The following is a 20,031-nucleotide window of genomic DNA, read 5'->3' as shown; positions in this document are numbered from 1 at the left end:
ATATTTCATGTTGGAAGTGGCTAAAAAGCAGGAGTGAATTAAATACCAACTTGAGGTTAGACTTTGAAATCAGTTTTTGGAGCTCAAGGTTTCATAACATTTCTGCCATGCTGGAGGCCTCTCAAAGTCTTGTTTTCCTGGAATTTTTGTCATTTGGGACAGAACGTTCTTTTCTTAMATCAGCTTTCTTACTCTGGAAAATTGACTCCTTCCAGGTTCTGGGCAGAACCCAGAAGCAAATCTTTGAATCAGAAGCTGTTCCTAAGCAAACTTCATTTCAAAGTACCCTTTGAATTGTGAGAGGGTCAATCAAGGTTAACAGCACTCTCACAGCCTCCTCATGCAACTTCTTCACACACTTTTCTGAAATGCAAAAGTGCCTTTCTCTTGCTGATACTCCCARTGAGGGGCTGCAAAATCCTGCTGAAGCTGCACTGCTTGTTGCATTGAAGGTTTTTTCTCTATGTCCTAGTATATCTGCTCCACCAAGCACAAGGGTTGCAGGAAGCAGAATGCACATGCAAAGAGCAATCCAGTTCCTAAACTGCTCCCTCCTCGGCTGATGGAAAAATGAAACACCAAAATCGAAACACATTCTGGATCCATACTGTAATATTGTAATGACAAGAGCATGAAGTACAGACAAATACCACAAAGCTGGAAACCACAAGATACTTTCTCCCTTCGGTTTGCTGAAAGCTATAAAATAAATGGATGAAAGAATAAATGACATGAACAATAAAAATTGCCGAGACAGTACGTCATTATATTAATTAACGTGGTGTTCTAGTCAGTCAGCAATACTCAGTAATTGGAAAGCCTTTAGCTAAAATAACTGCTCTGAAAGGTGATTCCCTAATTCTTGTCCCTGTCAAGARCTTGAAAGCTTTTGGGTCTGTGAAAACACAGAAGTGTTTTCATCAATTTCAGTGAACTCTTTAAGCTACTCTTTACATTGTAAAGATCTTGTATATACTACATCTTTTAAAAAAGATTATTTATTATTACATGGAATCAGAGGGAATAGAATATACTAGAAAGGAAAAACAGAAAACGATACTGCAGTGTCTCCTTTTTTTCTCTTTGCTACCATTCTACATTTGTATGTATGAACTCCACCCAGTCATCCACTGAGGCTCTATAGGCTTTGTACATAAGAAACAAGGAAAGAATTTGCACCAAAAACAAGTATGCTGATGTCACCACAGGATTAGCTGTGGTGATAGTTAACAGGATAACTGTTAAAAATGGCAACAGAAAATATGGGATGAAAACCAGTTTTCAGTGTTCAGTTACTTCTACTCAATGATGCTGTGTTGCTTGAAAAAGCTTTAATTTTTTAAAAACTGACCTCTTAAACTATATTGCATGATCTAGATCTAATGATAGAGATGGAAGATCAGACAAATGATATAAATGAAGCTGGAATTCCGGTACTGGACTACAAAACGTACACAGACAGAGTCTTCTTCTTGCCCTCCAAAGACGGAGAGAAAGACGTGATGATAACTGGGAAGCTGGATATTCCAGAGGCAAGGCGGCAGACTGTGGAGCAGGCTCTGAACCAGTTCTCCAATCTGCTCAATAGCAAATCATTTCTCATTAATGTGAGTACTGAAGTAGATTCATCTTCTCTCTTAGCTAGGCCTACGTGTGTATGCCGACTGTCAAGTAGGTTTTCCCAGCTGAAGCAAAATTGTTCAAAATAAGTGATTTTACTAAGGGTTTGGCCCCACAGTAACTGATGCCAGATCTGTGGCCTCACGGCCAGAGCTTCCTGGGGGGAGGCATGATCATATTTCTGTAGAGTTACCCAGATCACATAGTACAGAGTTAGTCAACATTACAGTGGCTGTAGGGAAACAGACATTACCTGATCTGGCATAAAAACTGCAGTTACCCAGTTACTTTGTCCCTAGCCTTTTAAGAAATGTAATCAGTGGAATGATACAGGTTCAGCTCTGTGTCATGGTCACAGTAGTTACCTACTGGATGTCATAAACTGGATCTCGGTCTTGTAGAGAGAGGCGTAGACTCCTCAGACCAGGAACAAGTAGCCTATTCATCAAGACTGATGCGTACTCAGCTGCTCTGAAAAGGTTTCTAATTGCTCACTCTCAAAAACTGAGCTGATTGTCAGATACCTAAATATAGATTTGGGCTTCTAACTTTCTTTTTTAAATGAGGCTCCAGTGCTGAGCTAGTTAATGGTAGCATTATAGTTTATGGCAGAACAGAGTGCATTCCCAGGTGTACTAACTTAGATTAGCGTCTTTTGTAATTTGATGTGAAAGAATTGGGAACTTGGGGAAGAGAGGAGTTGATTTTGCTTTTTAAAAAATTGGCACAGAACACCCTTTTTTCTTTTAATTGAAACATCATTTTTATAATGCCTCAGGTAAAATGTATGTGTTCCTTGGGTTAGACCAGTAGGACTGTGTGAGTGTATATTTAAAGAAATTATAGGTAACATTCACTTGTAAGTAGTTTGTTCAAACTTTTGGAAAGCTTTCCATGCTGTGCATAGGAGATTAACATTAAAATAATACTGCTCATCACTTTACTGCAGATGAGTTTTGAGGTACTCTAGAAACTTATTCTCTGACTCAATCATGCATTTGTTTCCTCTTTCAGTTTATTCACACGCTGGAAAGCCAAAGGGAATTCTCTGCTCGAGCTAAAGTTTATTTTGCCTCTTTACTGACCGTTGCTTTACATGGAAAGCTAGAATATTATACTGACATCATGAGGACGCTGTTCTTGGAACTGATGGAGCAGTATGTTGTGGCCAAAAACCCAAAGCTGATGCTAAGAAGGTTTGAATGATTCAGTCATGTTTTCTGTATTTCTTTATTTTTTCTGTAAATGTATTTCACTTGCAAGGTGGTCACCTTGCAAATAGACAACATTATAATATCAGCTATCTGTGGAAGTCAGAAATACCCTATGCCTAAGTGTATTAGAAAAACAAGATCACTAAGCATAGCTGTAGAAGGCAAAACTTTTGGCAGCAGAATGTCCAAATGCTGTAGTGTCAAACCAGTGTCAATATTACTGAACCATCTACCTTACTTCAAAATACAATACCGAACATCTGATTTAATTTTTAAATCTAATTTTATTCCAAATTAGCTAGCATTTATACTACACGTCATCTCCGTAATGAGTGCATATAATCAACTCTCATTGTGTAGTCAGTGAGGGCTTACTGTAATGTTTTTTAACCTTCTCGTTATCCCGAATTCGTTAAAAAGGTCCTGCTCTGCATACATGCTTGTACTTTTGTAATCTGTTGTTTTTTCCCCCAGTAAATGCACAATGAGGTTCATTTTTTATCTCTTGTTCTTATAGCATATTCACAATTTCAGATTTTGCATAAAGGATGTGTGCTTTTCAGTAATGAGCTGAAGGTACCCGGGAATGATGAGCAATACAAAGCACTTATCCTAAAGCAAGTGCATGCTCTCAAGACTCTATAGGGAAATCACTGCATTAGGAAAGTGCATGCGGTTAAGCATGTAACAATATTATATTTCAAGCAATGTTCTTCTCTAAAACTTTGTCATTAAATATTCCTAACATACTTGGGATTGTGTTTTTTAGATCTGAAACTGTTGTTGAGAGGATGTTGTCTAACTGGATGTCTATTTGTTTGTATCAGTACCTCAAGGTAAGAGTTGAAGTCTATTGCCTATGTTTTTTTTGTCAGTAATACTTAAACATGCTGCATTGAGTATATCTTGTTTCTGCTTTATTTTCCTTAAACAGGACAATGCTGGGGAGCCTCTTTATAAATTGTTCAAGGCGATCAAACACCAGGTAGAAAAAGGCCCAGTGGATGCTGTACTAAAGAAAGCCAAATATACACTGAATGACACAGGCTTACTGGGAGATGATGTAGAGTATACACAGTTGGTAAGCRGAGCATGATTATTATATTATAAAATCATTTCTTCTGTAAAATTAAGATCTGCAGTGTTAGATCAGTGCATTCTTTCTGGACCCTGTGACCTGTATAKAAATCCTGGTAATGACTGGCACAAAAGTGCTAGTCAGATAGTAGTCTGACCAAAAGTAATTCTCCAGACAAAATTTTGCCTCTTGAAGATTTCCTCTGTTTGTCCCTTGAAAATTCCCATTATTCTAATAATTAAGACCTTTCTTCCCCTTTCCAAACTAAATTCATTCATGATTGACTTTTCCTAAGTTCTAGCATTGACATTATCCTGGGACTTCAGGTTGTCTTTCTCTCTTGTGGTCTCTGCTTGTCAGAATATGAAATGTCATTTTGGAGATCATTTTACTAGTATATCAAAATGAGCTCCTCTGGAGTTCTGTAAGATGGGCTCTGCGATCTCCAAATCACCTTATGAGCCTATCCCTGCACCTCATCAGTTGTGAGCTGACGTCTCCTGGACATGGACAACCCAACGGGTATTCAAAGGGATATGTTTCCAGCTGAGGAGCCTGAATTCCCCACATTGGCCAGCTGCCTCTACAGACAGGCCTGAAGACCTGTGTGAGATGCTTCAGGTGGGATGAGATGAGCATCCTTGCTCAGGGAATTCGCCCTCTGAGCTCCACCACCCTCTGAGYTCCAACTCCATGGTCCAGTTCTCTTCTATTACAGATTCTGATTTGGCTTAGTTCTRTTCACTGCCATGAATTTACACCAGTTTTTCAATCAGGCTTTGGCTCACAGGGTACACTGTGTTTCTAAAAACTAAAACAGCCTGCTTTTTAGCTGTTCAGGAAGAAATACATGAGTTTGAATTCTAGTTTTGCTCTTTTTGACAGTCTTACTGCTTTTCTTCAGGTAATAGTGTAACAAATATACAAGATGCACAGGCTGTCCTTGAAAGATCAAGACAGGATTTTTTTTCTCATTGGCTTTAAACAGACTCTGATTTGGTTCCTCTTTTATTGACGTGTTAGTAGCCACTTGCGGTTGTCTCCACTGAGAAAGATACACTGGCATACCTGCAGTATGGAGAGAGAAACTTAATAAAAAGCTTTATTAAGTCCTGGTAAAATCATTGTTTTGTGTATTCTGAAAGGATGTTGATGGAAGGACTGATGTGAGRAGGTTGCTATAGGACTTTGACTCACAGAATTGCTAGAATATGACCTAGACTGGAAGAAAAGCATGTGCTGGGCAAGAAAAAGTATTTTGATTTGGTTGATATTTTAGTGATTAGTAGAGCTTTCATCTTCATATCTGAGCTGAAAGTACCACCCATAGTACCACTCTGATTGGCAATCCTGYTTATATTTTCTCTTGTGTGTAGTGAACAAAATTTACTTGCATCGTGAGACGCACGTGAGACTTAATGTCAGTAATTYTTTATTCAGTCTGTTTCTTTTCACACACACACACAAAAAGATGCCTTCAATTAAGCTAGATGAATGCAATATGAAAGCAGATTTGTGTATACAGTCAGATGTAGGCTGAACAAGCTTACTACTTAGATATTAATCATTGTAAGCAGTAGAGGTATTTGGTTCAGATTCACTTATTTGACATAAAACAAAACGTGTGTGTGTGTGTGTAAGATGATGAGGAATAGATGTCTCTGTGTGCATGATAAAAGGTTATGAAGTGAGTTAGTATTATTTTTAATTATTGGGATCTTTAATGTGATGGTGACAATATGGTAACTGTGACATTATGTGAGTTTAGTAAACAGGGAGCATTTATGCACTGAGGTGGGTTAATGCATATATTAATTAGTTCACTTCTGCCTGAAACTGAGACATGGTGGGAAAGTACAGTATAAAGTAGTTATCTGCTCTCTAATTGTTCTTATTTAAAAGATGAGTCTGTTTTGCATCACTGGTTACACTGACATGCTGCATACTGAACCAGCAGCAAAATCATGTCTAATTACCATAAAGCTAATAGGAAGAGGAAGGTGAAATCTCATGATTAGTTAGAGAGTTCTGTCAAGGGACAGTGCAATCATGTTTAATTTGACTGCCATATGGCATGGTTTCTTAACTGTTTAAAAATACCAACCATACAAGTTTATTTCTGATAAATTTAGGGATTATGATTGACAAGATCGTATTTGAGAGGTGAAGTACTCAGGATCACTGACCAGTCAAGTGTCAAAGGTGACGTCTGCCTCCAAAGGACACTTGACTGGCAAAATATCCGTGAAGACTCAAAACCATTTTACTGTATTAGCTARTGAAAGAAAGATACCTTGCATCAGCATCTCTAGGGGGGTGAAGRGGGGGTTCTCCCATGAAGGTTCACTTACTTAGCCATCATCTTCTCATTTGATTTTTCCTGTTTTGAAATTGTCACTTATATAATGAAACTACTTTAAAAAAAATCACTCCAGATTTAGCAAATTACAGGCTTTCAAGAGATTCTCTTTAATATAAATAAAACATGTCAATACTAGCAGAAAACACTAAATTTTAGAACTATAATAAACTATTTACATGTGCTTTCCGGAGATACTAGAGTAATTGTGATAACAGTAAAAAATCAAACGAAATCTTTGAACAACAAAGATGCTGTATATGGCTTTTATATATATATATTTATTTATTTATATGTWTGTATGTATATATGTTATGTATGTTATATGTATACAAGTGTAAAAAGTGAGCAGCTGTTCACTGGAGATCAGAGTACAAGAGTTCAAGAGTTGAACAAGTCACTACTCATCAGTTGCACCATGTTAAATGACCACATGTACAATCATTCATTAGTCGSCTCTACTTGCGAAATAAAACCATGAAGATCTGTGTATGCATCTATACTGTACCAGTAAAACCATGAAAATAGCGTTAAGGAACACGCAAGCTCACAGCTACAATATATTAGGAGTTCAGTGAAGTGCAGCTCAGATGATGATGGGTAACTCATTATGCTGGGGCACTGATTGCTTGTGCTTGACTATGTCCCAGGTTATCAGGCTACATAAGGAGATGTAACTTGTCAGTGGTCCAGCTGCTTCATTCTTGGGCCTCCTTCTGTTTAAAGCTTTAATGAATTTCTTAGACTCAGTAATGATAGCCTTTTAGGCATGAGAAAATCTATCCTGCATCTTTTCTGTTTTGTCATAATGGAAGGAATGAGCTAGAATTTATGTTAATAACTGTATACATTCTTTCCTCCACAGACAGTAAATGTATATGTACAGGATGGAGGAAGCGATTCCATACCCGTGAAAGTGCTGAACTGTGATACGATATCACAAGTAAAGGAAAAGATAATAGACCAAGTCTATCGAAATTTGCCGTGTTCACAGTGGCCAAAAGCAGACAGCGTAGTTCTTGGTAAGYAGCTACTTGTGCTACTGTATTGAACAGGAGAAATGTGTTTTGTGGTTTTCTTTAATAAAAATTTTCTCCAAAAGCAATTTATTGTAAAAGAAGAAAAATACAGTTTAAATGGTGAATTCTTGTTCAGCTAAATGCAGAAGTATAGCACTTTGCAACAATCTTAATATGCATTAAAAAATGAATACTTTCTTATAGAGTTCTTTTTCGTGATTCTGAAAGTTTTATTCTGCTGTCATTAGTGCGCAACGGACATATTAATGACTGTTAGCACAAATGTATTCCTGCCTGACAGAGCCAGTATCTCAGGTCCGAACTAATATGCTAATGACATAATGCATGGACAATTACTTGTTGGAGGAGTAATGATGCAATTTTAGAAACTGATACTGAATTTGACTTGCGCTTGATGGCTGTTGATGCTCTTGATGGCATAACTTAAAGAAGCTACACTTTCAGTAGATGCTCAGCCTCTGAAAATCATTYTTCTTTAAGAGTTTCAAAATTGCTCTTCTGTTTTGAAATTGTTGATATTTCGATTAAAAGATTAATAAYCTCATACTAAGAGTTCTAATTAAGTAGTTTTTTGATAACTTTGTTACTGCCTTACTTTGAAAGTAGATGATTCAATTCTTGTTTTTCATAAAACCATGGTAAGTTAACTAAAAATGCCTTTTCTTTTCCATAGGAAGTCCTGCTCCTCTATTTCAGRCTTACAGCAGTTTTTATGATATTTAATTGTTGTATTTTATGCAAAGGAATTTAACTTTCTATGGAAAATAATCAAGTTATGTGCACCGTTTGGAAAAGTGTGAACTATCGCAAGCTATGCAAACGTCTATAATAAAGGCCAAACTAGAAAGSAGTAAATAGCACATATTGTAACATGTCCCAGCTGACTTCTTTTAATGTTCCACAGTGCGTCAGTGGTTCTTTAAATTGAAACATATTCTTGGAGTAGTTATTCTTGCACATGGTTAAAAAATTTTTTTTTCTGCTTTTAATTTCTCCATAGAGTGGCGTCCAGGTTCTACTGCACAGATCCTCTCAGACTTGGATTTAACATCACAAAGGGATGGCAGATGGAAACGTATCAACACACTAATGCATTATAATGTAAGGAGGTGTTTCAGAGCAGTTGTTTGCATCTGTTAACTGTTCTCTAATAATAAATAAAATCTTAATTTGTTTGTAGAGAAACTTCTCCTGTTCTATGTAAAGAATCACAGAAAACTAGCTCTGTGTCTAGGCACTAAAAACCTGTGAGCATGAAAGGCTAGATCTAGACTTACTGCCTAAATTTCTTACCAAAAACATAGTACCTRAATCCCAGTGCTTTGATTTCCTCATCATTGCAGAGTCCAAATCCAAAATCCTTTGGAAAAAGCTCTCTGTGCTTTTGCTAGGTCTCATATTCGTCTCTTCTTTTCTTTTCTCTGTCACTTCTTACCCCTGAGATTTATCTTTGTCTTTGCCATGCTGCTGAATAAAATCATAGAATCATAGAATCATAGAATCGGTAAGGTTGGAAGGGACCTACGGAGATCATCTAGTCCAACCTCCCTGCTCAGCAGGGTCACTTAGAGCATGTTAGACAGGGTTACATCCAGGCAGGCCTTGAATATCTCCAGAGAAGGAGACTCCACAACCTCTCTGGGCAACCTGTGCTTAAATTTCTGCCCATTGCCTCTTGTCCTGTCACATGGGACAACTGGAAAGAGTTTGTCCCCRTCCCCTTGACACCCTCCCTTCAGGTACTTGTACACATTGATAAGATCCCCCCTCAGTCTTCTCTTCCCCAGGCTGAAGAGGCCCAGCTCTCRCAGCCGTTCCTCATAGGRCAGGTGCTCCAGCCCTCTGATCATCTTTGTAGCCCTACGCTGGACTCYCTCCAGYAGCTCCATGTCTCTCTTGTCCTGGGGAGCCCAGAACTGGACACAGTACTCGAGATGAGGCCTCCCCAGGGCTGAGTAGAGGGGCAGGATCACCTCCCTCSACCTGCTGGCAACACTCTTCCTAATGCACCCCAGGAGACCATTGGCCTTCTTGGCCACAAGGGCACATTGCTGGCTCATGGTCAATTTCTCATCCACCAGCACTCCCAGGTCCTTCTCTGCAGAGCTGCTCTCCAGCAGGTCAGCCCCCAGCTTGTACTGGTGCCTAGGGTTATTCCTCCCTACATGCAGGACTCTGCACTTGCCTTTGTTGAACCTCAGGATGTTCCTCTCCGACAAGCTCTCCAGCCTGTCCAGGTCTCTCTGAATGGCAGCACAGCCCTCAGGTGTGTCAGCCACTCCTCCCAGCTTGGCATCATCAGCAAACTTGCCGAGGATGCACTCTGTCTCCTCATCCAGGTCATTGATGAAGTTGAACAGGATGAGACCCAGTACTAAGCCCTGGGGGACGCCATTAGCCACAGGCCTCCAACTAGACTCCACGCAACCGATGACGACCCTCTGAGCTCTGCCTTTCAGCCAGTTCTCAATCAACCTCACTGTCCAAATAGATTTCAAATTGATCTGGTTTGTTCAACAATATAGTCAGAAGAGCAGACGTTGATATTTTTGTACTGTCTGTTTCAGGTTTCATACTGTGCTCACTACCAAACACTTGAAGTCCACTTATCTTTCCTTTTTATGCTATTTGTCCCTTTCTAGCAGTAAATATTCAAGATAGGAAAGTTAAGATGTCACTCCCTCAGAAAATAGGTCTGATTCTTCATGATAAATCCATTTTTGTGTAAAGGGTCCACACACAGGCTTAGTGAACCACTGAAGTCTTTTTTTCYAGTATTTTCAGTTATCTCAGAGGAGGTTTTGAATATGATCTGTTGTAAATGGAGGAGGAGCAAATTTGTTTTGATTTACAGGCACAATGAAGAATCMTTTGAAGGGCAATATATATCATAAGTCCAGATCCCCTGCAAAAGATTACAAAAACTGCAGTTTAGGTATTAACAACAAGTTTCAGTCATGCTACCTTATTTGTAATAACATCCTTGTGTTTGTATTTTCAAAGGTCCGAGATGGTGCAACGCTCATCTTGTCAAAAATGGGAATTTCCCAGCAGCCAGAGGATAGTCAGCAAGATGTCCCAGGGGAAAGTATGTATCATGTGGTTTCCCTACCTTCCAAAAGAACTAGAAGTCAAAACCCACACACTGACAGTAATACTATTTTATTGATCTTATTTGTCAAGTGTATCAATGGAGCTAGATATTACCCACCAAGCAGTACAGTGGTTACTTGTTTTGTGTTACCCACTGTACCGTTGTTTCTTCCTTCTAGTTATAAAAGCCTGGAGAGATAGGACTTTCACCATGATCAGTATGAGTCAATACCTCAGCTTAATAGAAATTGCTCTTGGTAAACATTTCCTGGCATTTTGTCTCTTAATCCCATTACCTCTATTTACACCATGTCAGCTCTTTCCATTGCACATCATCTGCTCCATTTCTCTTCATCTTTGGCCTTTACAAGCTTGAGATACTTGTGGACTGCTTAGACAGTCTCTGTGTTCTGTCTCATTAGTCTAAAGGCATGTTTCATCTTTCCTAAGCTTTACTCTTTTTCTCTTTCTTTCTGCCCTTTCTTAGTCTGCTCTCAAATTTTCTCTACTTCCATTAAAGTGAGAATTTAACACACTGTTCTAGAGGAACCAGTGCTACCAGCCTGTTTCCATGCTCCATGACATGTAGAGCAGTGCATTTTTTATTGCATTTCTATTGCTATATTGCCTTGCAAACTCATCTCTCTGTACATTGATATTTGGTGTCTCCTTCCTTTTGAGTGCATGAGAAGTGATTTTTTATCAGCTATATTAGCTTGATTTTCCAGGGTTGGTTCATTGGTTTTGTTCATTCCATTCACATAATCTCTTTAGATTCAATTCAGTTTTCCCCAATTCCTTTTTTCTTTTTGAAGTTTTCAATCCACTGTAAGTTAGTATCAAGAATTTCATTATAATGTTTACTGTCTTTCATATCACTAATGCAGCATTTACATAAAGTTAACTCCAGTACTACTGCCTACTACAAAACACTAGACTTCTTAACTCAGAATAAGGTTGGTTAGCTTGTGAACAGCCTTTAAAGCTTTTAACATCACATGTCAGTATTCTGTCCAGATTAACTTTCTAAATCTCAAAACCTTTTGAGATACCATATCCATTCCTGCCTAGAATGCACTTATATTTTCATAAAATATTTACTTGTAAATTTATGGGTTTTGTCATATGTTTCTCCTGCAGATTTTGGATGTTCAGTTTCTATTTTTTATCCTATATTCAGATATTTTACATGAAATAGAAGTTAGATTTATGGGATGATAATTGTTGAGATCGTTCTTCCTTCCCTGAAGTCATTTGATACACTTTTCTGTCTAGTGTTGATTGCAAAAGCCATTGCTTCACCTAATAGTTTCATTCCTTTAAACAGATTTACTGATCTCGGATTTAATAAGGTTTCAAGGGCTTGACAGTCAAACAGATTGGAAATAATAAACCAGAAATGTACATTCTTCAAGGAGATGGCTCTCAGCTGATAGCTCAGATGTATATTGCTATTTAACAAAAATGTGCAGACTTCCATTTCATTAGCACTGAGAGTTGGCCAGGAAATCAGTCCAGGCAGCATTACTTGCAGTTCACTTTTTACCCTCTCCTCCTGGGTGCTTTTTGTTGAGATTTTTTCCAGGGTCTTTGGAGGTTCTTCTAATGGTCACAACTGCAGCTCTGCTGCTATCCTCTCAGCTCTTTGCTGGATGTGCCTACCATAGTAGGACAAGCGGTGACTACTCCTCCGTCATGGCAGTTGCCAATCTAGCATTTTAACTTAAAAAGCTGTTCTATTTAAGACAGAGGGCAGTGGAGTGCAGCAGGGTGAAGAGCTGATTCCTAGTCCCTGCTCAATGACTGCTGAGGCAGTAATCAGCTCCTGTCCCAAGAGCTGGAGCAGACTGACACACGGAGCCTGTTGTTGTTCTTCACTTGCTTTCTTTTAACATAGGTAGGCGTTAAGTGTCCAGTTCTGGCTTCCTGATCTTCCTGTCTTCCCCACCTTACTCTCTGTGTGGTRTAACTGGCAGTTGAGAACAAAACCATGTGAAGTTTGGGGGTTTTCTTTTCTTCTATGATTATATCTGTGGCATCAGTTCAGTGCGAAGAAGCTTACCGAATATACCTGGACTGCACTCCAAGATGAACTCTTTAGTCATACATATGGCATAGTAAATTGTAAAGGAAAAGCAGGTTACTGGGGCCAGTGCTATCACAAATACTCTGGTACATGAAGGTAAAAAAGCCTGTAGAGATAGTTCAGATCCCAAAACATGAAGAGAAGTTGACTTCCACCTTGATTTTTCTCCTCACCCTCTCTTGAACTGTAGCAATGTACAAATTTGGGAAGACAGTAGTATTTCATGCCAAGCTAGCACATTTTCATTAGTGCCTAGGGGTCTTCAGAGCTCTCTGGTGCCAGCTTGTTCTTTTGGAAAGCTATAAAATGTTACAAAGCTAGGGCAAAGCAACAGCCTACAGTGACAGTGATTTGTGAGATGCTATGCTGTGTAAAAAAGAGAGGAAAAGATCAGAGACTTCCCCTCCCACACATATGCATTTAGATGACAGTCAGGGATTTACAGAGTTGGAATAAATAGAATATCCTATCCCTGCTCTTTGAATAAGACTTGTGACGAAGTGGTTTTCCTTTCATCCAGARTCTCTCATTAACTTGCACCTTTTGCATTGAGAATTGTCGGCTGAAGCCATTGACTGTCTGCCAAAGTACTAGACTTTGCACAGAACAAAAATGTAAAACCATGTTCAGAGATGTTGCTCTAAAACTTGGCATTGCTTCCATTCTGGCTTTGAATCACAGCTTCTAACAGGAAGACACTATAGGCTGGAGGTTGTGACAAATTAAATGCAGAATCTTTTGCCTCTGGAGATAAAAAATACAATTACTGATTTGTATCAAGACGGAGAATGGTTTCAATCTCCGATACAGATATATTTTGTACTAATATCTCTGTATCGAACTGTAAGCCAAAACTGCTCTCTGTTGGTGACTTACTCTGTTTTTTTTCTGTTTGTTGTTGTTGTTGTTGTTGTTAATAACTATTATTCTTGTTCTGGTTTAGAGTAGCCAGAAGGTTGCAGATAAGACATACAGATTTGCAGATCCGTGTAGGGCATCTGCGTAGATAGGTGTATTTATCAGGGATGAGGACCCTGGATGGAAGCTAATTTGCTCCAGGGCATGCAAAAGAGGCTGTGTTGCCTGTCTCCATSTCAGTTGCTTCCACCATGTTTATATTTGGTTTCTGCCACTATAATTAGTCAGCACAGTTGTGATTATTCTCCAGTGTTATTTTATATCAGCCAAAGAATTCTCAAAGGGCCATGAAGTGGAGCRCTGGGAGGAAAGTTGTTTGACCTGGTGAGTGCAGCTTTCTCCCTGGTTACAGCTTGATGCATAATGTGACTGCCAAAATATTGGCATTCACTCTTTTGCTTTCTTCACTTCCTAGTTTTCCACTGGGGAAAATGTTATCTCACAGTAATATTATCTCCTCTTAGCAACCATAGCGATAATGCGTTGTGTTGCCCCGTGTTCTGAATTTCTCTTCCTCTTTCTTGAAACTATTTTTAGCAGAGAAATAGGATCTTTGTATTACAAAAGCTCATCTGGTTGAGTTATTTTCTATTAGGGCCTACTTTTGTGTGAAATAAATACTATTGCACTAGTAGCCAGTTCTGTTGTTGCTAATTCAACACGGGCCAAATTAAGCTACATGTGAGGGCAAGCAGTCTGCATGGAATTCCACTTGGTTGTTTCTCTTTACTCCAAAGTTAAATTTGGCCATACTAGCCATACTATCAGGAGGATAAATTCCTGCGAATCAGAGGAGGAAGCAGAACTGTACCAAGCAACTTGCATAAGGCTGAAAAATAGTTTCCAGTGTAATTGCATGTTCTCATCTATTTGCTTACACAAGTAATTAACAGACATTGCAGAAGAAATTCAAAAGTTCAGGCCCATCAGCAGTTTTTACTGCACTGGTGAATGACTGTTATGAATGGTATTGATTTTGAAATCATARCTGCTTCAAAATAAAGCATTAACTTTTATTTCTACCTTACTTCAGTGGCATGAACTTCCAAGCCTAATTAAGGACTTTGAAATGACAACATAATTAAGTGTGGGAAATCTGGGGGGAGAAAGAATCTACCTAGTCAAAAATTAGTAAAGATACCAGAAGGCTGCATAGCTAGTGCTTTTCTTGAGAATATGTAAAATGGATTCAAGCAGAAGTGTTGGCTTTTCCAGGTTACATTAAAATGTTATTTTCCCCTACAATATAAAATACTGAGCACATATGCAATCTCATAAATTTAATGTAGTTTTTGAGGAACTTAGTTTCAGATCTCTTGGTTTTCCTTATTCTTTCTTTAAATCCTTGAAGTGGTATTAATATACCTACTTGGCATAATCCTTAAAATCAGTGGTGGTCTTCCAGTACAAGCTGGTGAATCGGTGCATTTAAAATCATAGACATTTTTAAAAATTGAAAGTTATTTTTCCCAGAAAAATYGCAATTCAGCCCCATTACACAAATTATTTTACATTACAGTTAAACTTTATGCTTTAATGTAAGTGCATGTGTATAATGTAACTAAATCACAGCTGCAGTGGAAAACATCAGTTTTGAATTGCAAGAATCTTTCAAATTTTTGGCTGTAATAGYTCATTAACTGAGTTTGTGACACTGAATCTTTTTCCAAGGGAAACCAATGGCAAGTTATAACAATCTTATTATGTCTTTTTGAATTTCTTGAAACAAAAGATACTCAAACACAGATTTTAGCTGAACATTCTCCTGCTACYGATACTTGAATGCCAGATCCTATGTTTATTACCCTCTGTGATTATTAAACTAAGTGTAGGGCCCAGGCACGTGATCAAGGGATGGGTAACACAGCAAGTTCCTGTTATCAGCTGGGCTGCCATAAGCATCCAGGCGCTTACTCTGCTTTCTGCTGCATGATAATAGACTTGGTGTGAGTCTCTTTCTCTGCRTTATGCTACGGTTACTGACAAACAAATTTTAAATAATCCTATTGTAATGGATTACGAATTTGCTGCCTGCAGTTATTACCTCTGTGGGAGTTCATGCCCTCTCAGCAAAAGGATGCGTTTTTTTTCTCATTTCAGCTACAAAGTCAAGTAGTTAAGCCTAAAGTGCTGATAAAGGCAGGTTTGAACTAAGATGCCATACTTTGAACTCAGCATTTARGGTAAAAAATGTAAATTTGATGATGATACTGAGAAAAAAGATTGAAACTAAATTCTTAAATTGCCACTGCCAAGTTCACCACAGCTCGTACGACCATATCTTGCATTGCACCTGGAGTGAGCTACAAACACTCGCTCTGCGTTGRTTGTGGAGTGACAGCTAGCTGAGTTTCTTGAACTTGATCAGATCTCTGAGAACTTATAAGGGCATAGAGTATTTCAGTGTGGGGAGCCTCAAAAATACACATAGAGTGCTTGTGTGACCTAACAGGAGTTTCCTTACTGTGAGATTCCTCCCTCTGTCTCTGCTGTTGGCTGGAGCAAGCCACATACCTCGCCTCAGTGTTACCTTTTCAGCTTCTGTCTTGTAGAARATTTAGTACTTGAGTTGTGTATGTTGGACAGAATTGGAGTCATCTAGCTCCTCTTGGCATGATGAAACGCCTTAGGAAAGAGAAGAAGGATATTGCATGTAGTTATGTGTATTACTATTTTCACATTGCTGTTTTGGAGGGGGAGTTTTTGGTAACTATTGCAATGGCTGCTCCTAGGACATGCACTCCTGGAAGATGAAAACAAGGTCTGGCACCTAGTCCGGCCCGTGGATGAGATTGATGAAGGTAAATCGAAGCGGGGGAGCGTCAAAGAGAAAGAGAGAACCAAAGCCATTACAGAGATCTACCTGACAAGACTTCTCTCTGTGAAGGTAGGGGTGAGGTGTTCACTGTTACAGCACACTCCTCTGAACCTGGAGGTACAGCCAAATAGAATGACGCATTTCTTAATCGTGCTTTTGGCTGAAATTTTGAATATCTGGGTCGCATACATACAAGCTTGTATTTAGATCTTGAAGTGATTAATATGTCTTCAAGAACGTTACTGGGAAGGAGATAAAGTACATTTCCTGATGAAACCTGAGAACTATAATTCTGCATTAGTTAAATGAGGATTTTTCTTGCAAGGTGAAGATAGATACTCTCTTCTATGACATCTGTTTAGATAAAATTATTTTGTTTTTTATTTAGAATCAAATCCTTTATATACTGCTGTAGCACTTTATATTTCCCTGTTTTTATTTGTGGTCAACACTGCAGTATAATCTAAAAAAATAATTAATGTATTTTCAAATCCTAACAGTCCTTTTAGAACTTTTAGTGCTTATACAGCAAAATGTATCACAGCCAATATAATTTTGCTAAGTATACTTTCTTGCAGAAAGAATTATTTTGAAGTTTTTCAGAATAACATGTTTACTGACCCAAGAGCTAGGACCCAGTGGCTGTTGTTGGGGAAGATGAGGGCAGTCTAGCTCCAGCTAAGGCCATTTGACCAGATGTGAAAGTAGATACAGGGGAAAGTTTGTGTATGAAGGACATGGACTCAGGATGAAGAGCCAGCAAGATGCTTATATCCCTCTCTTTCATTAACATATTCCCTGCAGCCTCCCCTTTTCTGTTCCTGATGGCTTAGAGATTATTGCCAGTCTGGAGCTTTTACTAGCTCATGTGGAGCCACTGGGGCATGATGGTGGGGAGCTTTGGCAGCCCTTTGAATGCATTTTGCTCCTCAGGCTCTGCAGAGTCCATGGAGTTGGGCCAGGCTCTGTGTCTAATGAGACCCAATTGGTTACCCCTAAACGAAAAATGAAATGGTCACTGTTACTTATTCCTCCCAATTCATTTCTAAAAAATGCTGTAATAGCATATGATGCTCTGGAGTCAGAGAAATTGGGAGTGGAAAGCCTCAAAACAAGCAGAACATTGCCCACACTTATTTATGTGCACGATGGCCCTGAGCTGTGCATATGTTGTATACTTAACAACCAGTTTTTGCTTCTTCCATCTGTCAGGCACAAAGCACACCTTTGTGTGTTAACCATATAACAGTCAACGAAGTCACAACCTTTCRGACTAGAGCATAAAATTGTTTCTGGAAGGTCTTTGCTGTTTAGCTGCTGGCAAGGTCGTTGCATTGAGAATTTGCTTATTTTTGTCATCTTGCACCCTTAGTATTSAGAATGAAGGCCTTCAGTGATTGCACCTGGAATAGAGGCTGTTAGTGTAAATGGAAAAAAAAAACCATCTAGGATGGCACTGAATTCAGCCTGTAATGCAAATGTAATAGATTGTTTTCAATTCACTTTCAGGGGACACTTCAGCAGTTTGTAGATAACTTTTTTCATAGTGTGCTTAACTCAAATCATGTGGTGCCACCAGCTGTGAAATACTTCTTTGACTTTCTTGATGAGCAAGCAGAAAAACATGACATCAAGGATGAAGATACCATCCACATCTGGAAAACAAATAGGTACAGTATGAAGAGAAAAACAATTGAAGAAAATGAATGTTTAATCCCTGTTCTACAGGGACACTCTAACCACAGATCAAAGTGACACATAAATGTCATTTATAATTCTCAGTATAGTTTTTACTGAGATAATATGTTYCTGTTGATCAAAAGGGTTCTCCCTACAACCAAAAACTGCAAGAATGAARCCAGCTTACAATGGGATTGCCTTTGGCACATTTCCCTCCTTGTTTTTTATTACTTGTTGTCTTTCTTCAATGCCTCTGAAATTGGGGATTCCCTTCTGTGCTCCTCCTTCATAATAAGATCCCCCAGAACAGCGAAGTGCAAATGGGACTAGATTTACCTGCGAAAGCACAAAATCTAATAAAATGTTAGTCAGGGCTTTTCTCTAACCACATAAATATTTTCTCTTGCTGTTTTGGGGCACTCAGAGTTCTTCTCAGCTGATTTTTTCTCATTTTGATGTAGCAGTGAAAGGTGTAAAGGCATTGTCATCAGACATGGAAACTAGACAACAGATAGTTTATGTAACTGTTGAAATATAAAATTAAAATTCACTGTAGTGAGGAGATCAAAATGTGAAACCCATAATTAATTTCCTTTGAATTTTYGTGTTGTTGTAGAACATTTGTTGTTTAAAATGGATTACTTATCTTTTTCCTTGCTTTTCAGCTTGCCTCTTAGATTCTGGGTAAACATATTGAAAAATCCCCATTTCATCTTTGATGTTCACGTTCATGAAGTAGTGGATGCTTCCTTGTCGGTCATTGCACAGACTTTCATGGATGCTTGCACAAGAACAGAGCACAAATTAAGCAGAGTAAGTGATTTGCATTCTACATCCTGACTGCGTTCATGCCTGACGAGACAAAGGGCATCATCACAGACAATACCCGTTCTCAAAGGAGATACAGCATTGATAGTTTCTTTTTAATTTGATAATGAAGTTAGCACTTCACCACTTAACAGGTTGGTGAACATGTCATTGTTATTATGTAGTCTGCCTAATRGTATTCATAAAAAGGAGAAAATACCAACTGCTTTTACAAAAAGCAGGTTTGAGAACTGATTAATTCATGTCCAACAAAATTTAGAATCATCTTATATTGATACATTTGTAAAATCCAATAACAATGTCATATGTCAAATTCATCCCTCTAAGACAAATAATCCCACCCATACCAAAGGAAAAAAATGCARATGTTAATATCTGAAAAGCTGAAGTGCATATGTTATAAAGGGGTCATCTTAGGTCCTTGACTTTCTGTTACTTCCTAGAAATGTTCATAAATCAACTGTATTTCTATTATAATTTTTCAGGATTCTCCAAGTAATAAATTACTTTACGCAAAAGAAATCTCTAACTACAAGAAAATGGTGGAAGAGTAAGTATAAAGAYGCTTTCTTCATATTTATTCACAGTTGTCAAGATTTTAAGCCTTTGTGAATGTATTTATTAACAGAGAAGAATGCTGAGAGAGTCAAAGTCAACTGTCAAACATAAAAAATTTACGCTAGCATGTTAAAACGTTCCCTTGTTCATATGAGAGGCTGGGAAGAGACAGAGCAGGGTCTTGCTGGTAGTGTTGAAATGAAATGCCATTATGATCCAGTGCATGTTCATGTGTGTGCAGACAGATTTATTCAGAAAAGAACACAGTATTTTTTCCACAGTTTTTCTCTTTACCTATATAATCTATCTAATCAGCGCTGCASTTCCACAACTGAATAGAGACTAAATCTCCAAAACATTTTCACGAACACATGCCTTCCATTCAGCCTCTGGCTTTGTCCATTTTCTAATTTGAGAATTGCATGCCTACTGCTGAAGGTTTGCTGCAGGAGAAACACCTTGCTAGTTGATGACCTCAAAAGCTTGAAGACCTAAAATAAGGATCAACTGGAATTAAAAACAGATTATTTTTCCTGTGGTATGACACTGTAGATAAGGTGTGGTTTGCCTTGATATGCTGCTAATGTATCAAGTACATTAAAATATGCTAATAATTRGTGGGAGACGGGATTACTCCCATCTCCTGCATTATTAGGAAGCGTGTTTAAAATAATTGCAGAACCAAAATACAAAATTACCAGAAAGCCACAGTGCATTTCACCTAATTTAAAGTTTGGGG

General features: G+C 38.4%; 1 protein-coding gene across 2 annotated transcripts in view; it reads left to right on the top strand.

Annotated features, from left to right (window-relative positions):
• The window catches only part of PLXNB2 (plexin B2), a 256,257-nt gene that overhangs the window by 229,247 nt on the left and 6,979 nt on the right, over positions 1–20,031 (top strand). For both annotated transcript variants that reach the window (XM_085309906.1, XM_085309907.1), the window contains 11 exons: positions 1,378–1,607; positions 2,635–2,816; positions 3,604–3,670; positions 3,769–3,915; positions 7,137–7,293; positions 8,312–8,412; positions 10,315–10,399; positions 16,141–16,295; positions 17,736–17,896; positions 18,572–18,719; positions 19,220–19,284. In XM_085309906.1, coding sequence (XP_085166032.1) covers positions 1,378–1,607; positions 2,635–2,816; positions 3,604–3,670; positions 3,769–3,915; positions 7,137–7,293; positions 8,312–8,412; positions 10,315–10,399; positions 16,141–16,295; positions 17,736–17,896; positions 18,572–18,719; positions 19,220–19,284 — 1,498 coding nt within the window. The remainder of the gene's footprint in view (positions 1–1,377; positions 1,608–2,634; positions 2,817–3,603; positions 3,671–3,768; positions 3,916–7,136; positions 7,294–8,311; positions 8,413–10,314; positions 10,400–16,140; positions 16,296–17,735; positions 17,897–18,571; positions 18,720–19,219; positions 19,285–20,031) is intronic.

Source organism: Rhea americana, unplaced genomic scaffold (assembly GCF_003343005.1).
Source record: "Rhea americana isolate MKP2758 unplaced genomic scaffold, rheAme1 scaffold_306, whole genome shotgun sequence".
Taxonomy (NCBI): domain Eukaryota; kingdom Metazoa; phylum Chordata; class Aves; order Rheiformes; family Rheidae; genus Rhea; species Rhea americana.
This window is presented reverse-complemented; position numbering and strand designations above follow the sequence as displayed.